Source organism: Spermophilus citellus (genome assembly GCF_964194105.1).
Source record: "Spermophilus citellus genome assembly, chromosome: X".
Classification (NCBI taxonomy): Eukaryota; Metazoa; Chordata; class Mammalia; order Rodentia; family Sciuridae; genus Spermophilus; species Spermophilus citellus.
This window is the reverse complement of record NC_138190.1, coordinates 74,621,046-74,634,000: the sequence shown is the minus strand read 5'-3', so window position 1 is coordinate 74,634,000 and position 12,955 is coordinate 74,621,046. Positions and strand designations below refer to the sequence as shown.

The following is a 12,955-nucleotide window of genomic DNA, read 5'->3' as shown; positions in this document are numbered from 1 at the left end:
AAAGAAGTGTTCAGAAAGTGGGCATGGTTGTGCTCGTCTGTAATTCCAGCAGCTGGGAATGCTAAGGCAGAAGGATCTTGAGTTCAAAGCCAGCCTCAGCAATAGTGAGGTGCTAAGCAACTCAGTGAGACCCTGTCTCTAAATAAAATAAAAAATAGGGCTGGGGATTTGGCTCAGTGGTGGAGTGCCCCTGAGTTCAATCCTCAGTACAAAAAAAAAAAAAAAAAAAAAAAGAAAAAAGTGCTCAGTAGTATATTTATATGGCTTATATTTGTCACTTGGGAAATCCCAAGTGACTCCTTTTTCAACATATGGGATAATTATTCACCTTTTTTTATAAACTGGGGATTGAACCCAGGGGTACTTTACCACTGAGCCATATTCCCAGTCTTAATTTTTTTTTTTTTTTTTTGGTTTGAGACACAGTCTCACTAAGTTCCTGAGGGCAGGGTGAAGCTGGTCTTGAATTTGCAATCTTCCTGTCTCAGCCTCCTGAGTCACTGGAGGCAAATGCCACAGTGCCCAGCTGATTCATCTTAATTTATCTTTGTTCTTCATTCTTCTACCTCACAGAATGGGTAGGTCATTCCAAGGTCACCACATCTAAGATGAAGACTATGATTTTATTTATATGGCTTATATTTGTGAATATTTACCATATCAGAATTTAAATGATAAAATTTTGAATATTCATTAATTTCTGGGCACAGTGGTGCATACCTGTAATCCCAGTGGGTTGGGAAGCTGAGACAGGAGGATCACAAGTTCAAGACCAGCCTTGGTAAATTAACAAGGCTCTAAGCAACTTAGTGAAATCCAGTCTTAAAGGGGAAGGGGGGAGATTGGGGAGACAGCCCACTAGTGAAGCACTCTGGGGTTAAATCCCTAGTACCAAAAGAAATTTACAATAATATGTACATTATGTATTAATATTAGAGTGATGATGCAATCAGACATCATGTAACCTTGGAGATATTCCACTGTACTCAGGAAAGAATAAAGAGTGAAAAAAGCCAAGAAATCTTTGTATTATTAAGAAAATAGTTTCAATCTCACAGGTCCCCGAAAAAATGTCTCAAGAAAGTTAGGGTGTTCACAGATCATATAATGAGAACCACTAATCTAAGTGATAATCCAAATCTTTCTGGTTTTGATTTTGGTCTTAAACTTCCAGTACACTGATGTCATCTATACATAGGTTCATGCAAAGTATCTACATACATAGACAACTCATGAATGGAAAACTTTATTACTATTCTGCCTTGACTAATAATTAGCTCTGGGAGTGAACAGGCAAGTTCAGCAGTTATCTTGTATGTTAGGAAAAAATATAAATAGTTACTAATTTATAATTTAACCTTGTCTCTTCTGCTTACTTGCTAAAATGTTATATTCCCATCTGCATGAGAAAAAGATGAAATGGCAATAAAATATAATAATAAGTCTATAGATAAACTGATATCTAAAAGTCATCTTTCTAGAGAACTAGAAAAATTACCTAGCAAATGAATTTCCAATTGCCAAATTCCAGCAACTTGACCCTTAAAACTTACAAAAAACTGAAATATTTAGATTAAGGAAAAACTAGCCACTGCCCAAAATGCTACAGAAGAGTTTGTGGCAACAGTCCCCTTACCTTGCGCTTGATGTTTTCTAGAAGGCTGGATCCTCCCTTTTTGAAGAATGGATGTTGAAATTCCATAGTTAATGTCTTCCCTTGTAAAACCTTTCCATTTTCCATTGCAAGCACCTTTCGGAAACCATCTAGTGAAACAAAAACACAAAGATAATAGAATAAACTCTGAAAGGAAAGCTAGAATCACTAGAATAAATAAGAAATAATGTGAAATATTTTACTGGACTACACACTAAATTAATGTACCATAATAGCCTAATTTCAAACTTGAGAAGTGAAATCTCAATAGCTTATTTTACTTTGTTTATATGAAAAGATATACGATTTTAGAGTACTAGTGTGAAATCATGGACCATTGAAGATCTATATATAATTCTCAAGACCCATATTAAGCAATAGCTTCAAATTTCTGCACTATTCCCTATATGTAGTGATTTTATTATCTCAAAGATAACAATGGGAAAAAATTAGTGATTTGTTTCATCCTCTTTTAGTGTCTTTCTCACCCTTTAGAAACCATGAAAAGGAAGGCAGTATGAGAAAGGGGAAGCTTGAAACACTTGGAGAGATGACAAACTAGGTCACATGCTTCTGAAAAATCATGAACGAAAAGCCAAATAATCCAATTAATAATGGACTAAAGATATAAGTAGAGATTTCACAAAAGAAATACAAATGATTAACAAATATATAAAAAATGTTCAAAATGTAGTTATCAGGGAAACACACACCAAAACCACCATGTGATATTACATCACTCCAGTAAAAACAGAGATTATCATTATGTGGGCTGGCACATGAAAGGCATTGGGTTTGATCTTCAGTACCACATAAAAATAAATAAATAAAATAAAGGTATTAAGTCCAGCTACAAGTAAAAAATATTTTAAAAAAATAATGTGCTGGTGAGAATGTGGTGAAAAGAAAGCTCAAAACACTGTTAGTGGGGTATAGCCAGTACAGAGGCTCCATAAAACATTAGAAATAGATCTACTATAAGATCCAGCAATCTTTCTGAGTATATATCCAAAGGAAAATAAAAATCAGCATACTAATGAGATTCCTGCACTTCCATGTTTATTGTAACACTATTCACAATAGTTAAGATAAGGAGTCAACCTAGGTGCCCATTACCAGATGAAAGGATAAAGAAAATATGGCTTGTATATAAAATGTAATATTCTTCAGCCACAAATAAAAATAAAATCCTGTCATTTGCAGCAAAATGGATAGAAATGGAGGGCATTATGTCAAACTTTATGTCAGACACTGAAAGACAATGTTTTCTCTTATATGTGAAAGCTAAAAACATGGACCTGAATGCAGAAAATAATGGTGATTACCAGAGGTTTCAAAGTGGTAGGTAGGTTGGGAGGGTGGATATAAGGAAGTTGGATAATGGGTACTAAAACATAGCTAGATATCAGGAATAAGTTCTGGTGTTCTCCAGCTCAGAATACCTTATTATATATTTTGGGAAGATACAGAAGAGAGATCAAATGATCCAAACACAAAGAAACATAGGAGGGGGAAAAGCTAATTACCCTAATTTGATCAATGCATACTGTATATAAAATATCACGCTGGAATACAGTGGGACATGTTTATGGTCCCAGTTACTGAGGAGGAGGAGGCAGAAAGATCACTTGAACTAAGGAGTTCAAGGTCAGCCTGAGTATAGAAACTAAGATTCTGTCATATATATATATATATATATATATATATATATATATATAATGTGCATTTGTATTATATAGTATGTATTGTACACAATATATAATATATAATATTGGATATTATATAATATATGTAATATAATATCGTATATTATGTAATGTATATAATATATGCATTATGTAAATACTATTACTAAATACTATATCAATAATTTATATCTCACTGAACTCCATTAATATGTACAAAAAATAGATGCTAAGCAAATAATAAAGTAAAATGAAAGCAACAACCAAAAATCATCCTCATGTGGGCTGGGGATATAGCTAAGTTGGTAGAGTGCTTGCCTAGCATGCACAAGTCCCTGGGTTCAATCCCCAGCACCACAAAAAGAAAAAAATCATCCTCATTTTTTTTTAAAGAGAAAACAGAGGTAATTGTGTATGAATGAATAGGCATTTTTTTATTTTGCTTCTTAGGGTCTTCTTTTTCTAGAACTTGAACTGCAGAAAGTACTTGTTTCATTAATCATTTTTTAAAAATATTTATTTTTTTAGTTATAGGTGGACACAATATCTTTATTTTATATTTATGTGGTGCTGAGGATTGAACCCAATGCCTCATGCATGTTAAGTGAGTGCTCTACCACTGAACCACAACCCTAGCCCCTCATTAATCATTTTTAATATTGAAATGCCAGCATTTTTCTTATTACCTATTTTCACTTGTGAGCTTAAGCAAAATGTTACAGGTCTCATTGTCACCACTGCAATACATATACTGTGATAGAAGCATAAACTGTGTCAATTTAGCCACACTGACCAATTTTAGACACTGATCGACAGTGCCTATTCTCATCTAGAATGAGGGTTGAGACAAGGTCTTGATTTGTTGCCCATGCTATCTCCCCAGACTCACAATCCTCTTGCCTCAAGCTTCTGAGTAATCCTCAAGTGGGATTACAGATTTGTGCCACCGTGTCCAGTTTATATGTAATTTTATTTTGTACTAGTGATTAAATCCAGAGTTGACTTACCCACTGGGTGACATCCTTAGCCTCTAATTATTTATTTGTGTATTTAGAGGCAGGGTCTCTCTAAGTTGTTTAGCGCCTTACTTAGCTGCTGAGGCTACCTCCAACTTGCAATCCTGCCACAGCCTCCCGAGTTGCAGGGACTACAGGCATACCCCACAGTGTCCTGCTTTTATATGTCTTTTATACATACACATACACACACACACACACACACACACACACACATATTAGTTGTAGATGAACACACAGTATCTTTATTTTTATGTGGTTCTGAGTATCGAATCCAGTGCCTCACACGGGAGAGGCAAGCGTTTTACCACTGAGCTACAGCCCCATTCCTTATATGTCTTTTTTCTTAAATTATTTATTTATTCTAATTCACTATACATGATGGCAGAATATAATTCATTTCACATTACACATATATAGCACAATTTTTCAAGTCACTGATTGTACACAAAGTATTTTCACACCATTCGTGTCTTACATACATGTACTTAGGGTAATGATGTCTAACTCACTCTACCATCATTCCTACCCCTTTGCCCCCTCCCTGCCCCTCTCCACTCTTTGCCCTATCTAAAGTTCCTCCATTCCTCCCATGCTTCTTTCCCATCACCATTACAAGTCAGCATCCTCATATCAAAGAAAAGGCTTTTGGTTTTTTGGGATTGGCTAACTTCACTTAGCATTACATTCTCTGACTCCATCCATTTACTTGCAAATGCCATGATTTTATTCTCTTTTAATGCTGAGTAATATTCCATTGTGTATACATACCAAAATTTCCCTATCCATTCATCTATTGAAGGACAACTAGGTTGGTTCCACAGTTTAGCTATTGTGAATTGTGCTGCTATAAACATTGATGTGGCTATGTCCCTGTAGTGTGGTGTTTTTAAGTCCTTTGGGTATAGACCAAGGATTGGGATAGCTGGGTCAAACGGTGGTTCCATTCCCAGTTTTCCAAGGAATCTCCATACTGCTTTCCATATTGGCTGCACCAATTTGCAGTCCCACCAGCAATGTATGAGTGTTCCTTTTTCCCCACATCCTTGCCAACACTTATTGTTGTTTGTATTTTTGATACCTGCCATTCTGACTGGAGTGAGATGAAATCTTAGAGTAGTTTTTTTTTTTTAAGTTGTTGATAGACCTTTATTTTATTTATTTATATGGGGTGCTGAGAAGTGAACCCAGTGCCTCACACATGCCAGGAAAGTGAGCTACTGCTGAGCCCCAGCCCCAGCACCTTAGAGTAGTTTTTATTTGCATTTCTCTAATTGCTAGCAATGTTGAACATTTTTTCATATGTTTGTTGATTGATTATATGTCTTTTAATGTAAGAAAAAAATGTCACAAACATGACTGCATAACTAATTCAGAGAAGGTATAGTTGGAACTAGTAAGGTATACTATTTGAAAAAGAAGAATCAGGCTGGGGCCATAGCTCAGTAATAAAGTACTTAACATGTGTGAGGCCTGAGATGCATTTCTAGTACCTCACATACACACACAGCACAACTGTCAACTGTCACTTACCAGGTGCAGTCATATGTGCTGATTAATAGGGAGTTGGGAAAAGATAGCAATGGCAGCATGAGTTATTTCAAATAATTGTTTAAACTAGACGTGGCTTACCCATTCTATTTCTTTTTTAATACCTTTATTTTATTTATTTTTATGTGGTGTAGAGGACTGAACCCAAGGCCTCACACATGCTAGGCGAGAGCTCTACCACTGAACCACAACCCCAGCCCCCTATTTCTTTTTAAAAAAATAGTTGTAGATGAACATAATACCTTTATGTTATTTATTATTTTATGTGGTGCTGAAGATAGAACCCAGTACCCCACATATGCCAAACAAGTGCTCTACCACTGAGCCACAACTCCAGCCCACCCATCCTATTTCTTTAATTTCATTTAGGAATCTGGATTTATGAACATATTCAGAGATTCATAATTCACAGAAACTAAGCAAGGAAGGGAAAAATTATATCAGTAGCTATTAGCCACAGTATGTATAAAATAAAAATACTGTTTCTGAAACATTATTTAATGTTTTCTCTTATATTAAGAAATCTAACATTCCTTTTCTGCCTTCCCTCAGGAAGACATCTAAAAAGATTCTGTCCTATTCCAAATTGTGAATATTTTTAAATGAGCTGATTATAAAGTGAATCACATCCTTTATGCCATCATAGACTAACAGCAATAGTTGGTATAGTAAGTCTCTTTCGTGGACTTGAAACATCATTCATAAATTTTGGGGGGGTAGCAAAAGGGAAATTATTATCCTATATTTGAACACAAGTCTGAATAATGACTAAAATTCATGTCTTTAAATTATTTGTCCTTACTTTCAAAGTTTCATAATTAAAAAGATCAGCATATTTTAAGAGAATTTAAACTTTTTCTTAATGTCATGAGGAATCTCAATATACCTTGCTAGGGAGAAATCAACAGCTGATATCCAATTGAGGGCAATCTCAAATTTAAATTATTTCTATATATTGCACTCTGGGCATTTATACATCAATTTTTCTACATAGTAACTACTTTCTTTTTAAGGCCTAATCAGCTTTTTATTTCCTGGTTAACCTGGGACAATAAAGTGTTCTTCTATGGAAAAAGCTAGAAATCAGTCTACAGTAGCCTACATCCAAATCCCTCCACTGAATTAAACTTAATATGAGAATAAAAGAGATCTTTGCTGGGCCCAGTGGTGCATGCCTGTAATCTAAACGACCACCCTCAACAGCTTAGTGAGACCCAAAGAACTTATCAAGACCCAGTCTCAAAATGAAAAAAAAAGGCTGGGGATAAGGCTCAGTGGTAAGCATCCCGGGTTTCAATGCCCAGTACTTAGAAGAAAGAGAGAGAGAGAGAGAGAGAGAGAGAGAGAGAGAGAGAGAGAGAGAGAGAGAGAGAGAAAGATTTTTTTTTCTTCATCATGTCGGAGGGTGGTATGGGGATAAAAACTAGGCCACATTTATGTTAGAGCTACATCCCTAGATCCCTTGACCTTTTATCTTTAAGTGTTGCATCATTCTGTCTTTGTTAATATTCTTAATGTAGTTTGCCCTTTTTGTCCTAAGCCTGATTTTCTCTGCATTAATTTCAGCTACCTATGTGCAAAAACTTTGAACACCACCTCATTACCTAAAAGAGTAAGAAACCCCAAATTTTGAATTATTGAATTCCACGCAAATTATATTTTCACGTGTGAAACAAGGTGATAATACAGTATTCTCACACCTTAAAATTCAACAGGGTAGTTAGGACCCTCCTGAGTAGATCATCCACTTGTGCCCTTATGCTTGCATCCTGAGTATGTTTGCCTGATAAGTACACCAAGGAACATTTTCTAGGTCATATCTGTCCTCCATGACAAAGCATGTTATACACAGTTCAGAAAGTCTAGGTGTTCACTATACTAATAAACCCTCAAAAAATTAAGTGTACAGATACACAATAAATCTACACATGACGAACCCACAAGCAATCTCATACTAAATGGGAAGACATGAAATCTTTTCCTCTGAAATCAGGAACAAAGAAGTATACCCACTTTGACCACTTGTATCCAATAAAACACAGAAATCCTACGCAGAGCAATAAGGCAAGATAAAGGAGTAAAAAGCATAATTTGGAAAAGAAGTCAAATATTCCTGTTTGCTGCCAACTTTGTCTTTAATATATAGAAAAGCTAAAGACTACCACCACAACTACAAAAAGAAATCAGCTGGAACTAATAAATGAATCCAGTAAGGCTGCAGGATATAAAATCAACATACAAAAATAAGTAGCATTTCAAAGAAGAAATACAAATGGTCAACATATACATAAAAAATATTCAACATTCCTGGAAATCAGGAAAAATGAAAATCAAAACCACAATGAGATTCTATCTCACTTCAATTAGAATGGCAATCAACAAGAACACAAATAATAAATGCTGGCAAGGATGTGGGAGAAAACATAGGCTTATATAGTATTGGTGAGACTGCAAATTAGTCTTGAAAACCAGATAGAGATTCCTAAAAAAATAGGAATGAAACCACCATGAGATAGTTATCACACTCCTTAGTATATTTCCAAAAAGATCTAAAATCAGCAAATTATAGGAATGCAGCCACATTAATGTGTATAGCAGTCCAACTCACAATAGACAAGTTATGGAACTAACCCAGATGCCTGTCAACAGATGAATGAATAAAGAAAAAGTGGCACATATATTCAATGGAGTTTTATTCAACCACAAAGAATAATGAAATCAAGGCATTTGCCAGTAAGAGAACATCATGCTAAGTGAACTAAGTCAGACCCAGAAAATCAAGGGTTGAATGTTTTCTCTCATGCAAAGACTACATCAAAGTAAGGGGGAAAAATGATGGGTGGTCTGACTTTGTAAGGATAGAGGGAATATCAGTGGAGTAGAGAAGAGACATTGAGGGGGACGAGAAGAGGGATGGAAAAGGGGAAGAAATGTGTAATGAATTTGACAAATGTTATGTACATATATAAATATACAACAGTGAATTCTACTTTTCGGTATATCTATATAGCACCAATAAGTAAATAAATAAATGGAAGACTTGTAGAGCAGAGGAAAGGGAATAGGGGGAGGATAGAGGGAAAAGAGGAGGTACTTGGGACTGAAATAGAGCAAATTCAATTCCATGAATTTATGATTATGTCAAAATAAACCCAACTGTTATGTATAACTACAATTGCACTAAAAATGCATCTTAAAAATAGTGAGCTATATAAATAACAAATCAGGCAATTGATTCCACTTAGAATAGGTACCAAAAATTGCCCAGGAATATATTTAAGTGAATAATCTCTAAATTGAAAACTAGGAAACACTAATGAAAGAAATTGAAGAGGACACAAATAAATAGAAAGATATCCCATGTTCATGGGCTGGAAGAACTAATGATGTTAACATGTACATGCTATAAAAAGCAACCTATAAACTTAATGCAATTCCTATTAAAATATCAATGGTATTCTTTTCAGAAATACGAAAGAACCTCCAAAATTCTAGGGAACCACAAAAGACCCTGAAAAGTCAATGTAATTCTGGATCAAAAAGATCAAACATAACCATGCATAGTGGTGCCCCCCCCCCATAATCTCAGTTACATGGGAGGCTAAGGCAGGAGGATCAGAAGTTTGAGGCCAGCCTGAACAACACAGTGAGACACTGTCTGTCTCAAAATGAATTTTAAAAGGGAGCTGAGCATATAGCTCAGTGGTAGAGTGCTGGACTACCATGTGTGAGGTTCTGAGTTCAATTCCCAATACAAAGAAAGAAACAAACAAGCAATGAAAGAAACAAAGAAAGAAGGAAAGATTGATCAAAACTGAGGCATCATCACCCTACCAAACCTCAAAATATAATACAGCTGGGCACAGGGGTGGTGCATGCTTGTAATCCCAGCTACTCAGGAAGAAGGAGGATCACAAGTTTGAGGCCAGCTTTAGCAAGACTCTGTCTTAAAAATAAATAAATAAAATTTTTAAATCTGTGGTATACTTCAGTGGTAAAGTTCCCCTGAGTTCACTTCCCAGTACAACAAATGATGACAATGATGATGATACAAAGGTCTAGGAACCAAATGAACATGATAGTGACATAAAAAAACAGATACATAGATCAGTGGAACAGAAGAGAGAACTCAGAAAAAAATCCACACATGTACATGATCTTCAACAAAGGTGTCAAAAATATACACTAGGAAAAGGAAAGTCTCTTTAATAAGTGATACTGGGTAATTGGATATCCATATGAAGAAGAATAAAACTGAAGCCCCTATCATTCATTACACATGCAAAAAAATCAACTCAAAATTGAATAAAGAGCCAGGTGTGGTGGCACATGCCTGTAATCCCAGTGGCTCAGGAGGCTAAGACAGGAGGATCACGAGTTCAAAGCCATCCTTAGTAAAAAGCGAGGCATTAAGCAACTTAGTGAGACCCTGTCTCTAAATAAAGTACAAAATAGGGTGGGGATATGGCTCAGCGGTTGAGTGCCCCTGAGTTTAATCTCTGGTATCCACCCCTCCAAAAACAGAATGAAGAGACAACCTAACAAATGGGAGAAGATACAAAATACAAAATGTACATCTGACAAGAAGTTAATATTTAGAATATGTAAGGAACTCAATTCAATAACAAAATAATCCAATTTAAAAGCAGGCAAAAGACTTAGACATTTGAGAAGATGTACAAATGACCAACAGGTATATAAACAAATGCTCAACATCACTAAACATCAAGAAAATGCAAGTCAAAACCACAGTAAGATTTCACCTAACTCTTGTTAAAGTCGTTATAATAACTATTATAAGAAAGACAAAAGATAACAAATGTTAGTGAAGATGTGATGAAAAGGGAACACTTGCAGACTGTTAGTAAGAATGTATATTAGGCCAGAAGCAGTGTTGCAGGCCTGTAATCCCAGCAGCTCCAGAGATGGAGGCAGGAGGATGGCAAGTTCAAATCCAACCTCAGCAACTTAGTGAGGCCCTAAAAACTTTATCAAGACTCTGTCTCAAAATAAAAGGAAAAAAAGGGCCTGGAGTGAGATGAAACCTTAGAGTAGTTTTGATTTGCATTTCTCTAATTTCTAGAGATATTGAACATTTTTGATTGATTGTACATCCTCTTCTTTTTTTTTTTTTTTTTTTTTTTTAAATATTTATTTTTTAGTTTTTGGCGGACACAACATCTTTGTTTGTATGTGGTGCTGAGGATCGAACCCGGGCCGCACGCATGCCAGGCGAGCGCGCTACCGCTTGAGCCACATCCCCAGTCCCCAGTACATCCTCTTCTTAAAAGTGTCTTTTCAGTACCTTGGCCTATTTATTGATTGGCTTATTTGTTTTTTGGTGTTAAGATTTTTGAGTTGTTTATATATTCTAGAGATTAGAGCTCCATCTGACATGCATGTGATGAGAATTTGTTCCAATTAGTAGGCTCTCTATATAATGCTAAGTGATATTAGTCAATCCCAAAAAAACAAATGTCAAATGATTTGTCTGCTCTAAGGATGCTGATCCGTAATATGCTGTTGGGGTCAGGGGGATGAGAGGATTAAAGGAACCCTAGATAGGGCAAAGGGAAGGGAGAGGAAGGGAGGGAGCATAAGGGTTCGAAAGATGGTATAAGGCAATGGTCATCATTACCCTAAGTACATGTAAGAAGACACAAAGGATGTGATTCTATTCTGTGTACAACCAGAGATATGAAAAATTGTGCTCTATATGTGTTATATGAGCTGTAATGCATTCTGTTGTCATACATAACAAATCAAAATTTTTAAAAAAGGGCTGGGGATGTAATGTAGCTTAATAGTAAAGTTCCTCTGAGTTCAATCCTTGGTACCAAAAAAAAAATATTTATTAATGTGGCCATTATGGAAAACAATATGGAAGTTCCTCAAAACATTAAAAATAGAACTACCTCATGACCCAGCAGTCCCATAACTGGATATATGTCCAAAAGAAATAAGTATGCTGAAATTTTTGCACTACTATGTATTTCAGCACTATTTAAAATAGGTTGATTTTGCTAAGTATCCATCCATGGATGAACAAATAAAATATGGCATATATATGAAATGGAATATTATTCAGTTATAAGAAGAACAAAATTCTAACATTGTATAATAATGTGGATTGAACTGGAGTACATTATATTAAATGAAATAAGCCAGGCACAGAAAGACAAATACTGCATGATATTACTTACATTTAAAATCTAAAAAAAAAAAAAAAAAAAAAAACTGTTCTCATAGAAGTAAAAAAAATAGAACAGTGATTACCAGAGACTGGAGAGGGCAGGGAGGCTAGAGGAATAAGGAGAGATTAGCCAATGGGTACAAACATAATTAAATAGAATGAATAAGTTCTGATGTTTTTATTACATAATAGGGTGATTATATTTAACAATAATGTAATATATATTTAAAAATCAATAGAAGAGGGTTTTAAATGGATTCACCACAAGAAATGATGATTGTGTGATATCTTGAATATATTGGTTTCCCTAAGTTGATCATTATGCAATATATGCATGTATTCAAATATTGCACTGTACTTTATAAATATATACAAGTATTATGTGTCATTAAAATAAACATATGGCTTGGAGTGGTGATACACACCTATAATGCTAGCAACTAAGGAAGCTGAGACAGAAGAACCAAAAATTCAAAGCTAGCCTAGGCAAGTTAGTGAGACCCTGTCTTCAAATAAAAAAAAAATTAAAAAGGGGTGGGGTTGTAGCTCAGTGTTGGAGCAATCCTAGATTCAATTCCCAGTACCTGGAGAAAAAAAAATGATAAACATGTGTTTGGTAAAAAAATTAATAAATGAATAAATTTCATAAGAATGTTCTAGTATAGGAAAATGACAATTTGCTTTTATTTTTATTTTTTTAATTTTGGGTACTCAGGATTTAACCCAAGGGCTCTTTACCACTGAGCTATATCCCCATCCCCTCTTAATTTGTTTTCAGATGGGGTTTTCCTAAGTTGCTTAGGGCTGAGGCTGCCCTCAAACTTGTGATACTCCTGCCTCAGACTCCTGAGTTGCT

The 12,955-nt window shown here is 35.3% G+C and overlaps 1 protein-coding gene across 1 annotated transcript in view; it reads right to left on the bottom strand.

The window, feature by feature from the left end:
- The window catches only part of LOC308639447 (heat shock factor protein 3-like), a gene marked incomplete at both ends in the record, with an annotated part of 55,475 nt that overhangs the window by 23,081 nt on the left and 19,439 nt on the right, over window positions 1-12,955 (bottom strand). The window contains one exon of the mRNA XM_081277694.1: window positions 1,637-1,764. Coding sequence (XP_081133820.1) covers window positions 1,637-1,764 — 128 coding nt within the window. The remainder of the gene's footprint in view (window positions 1-1,636; window positions 1,765-12,955) is intronic.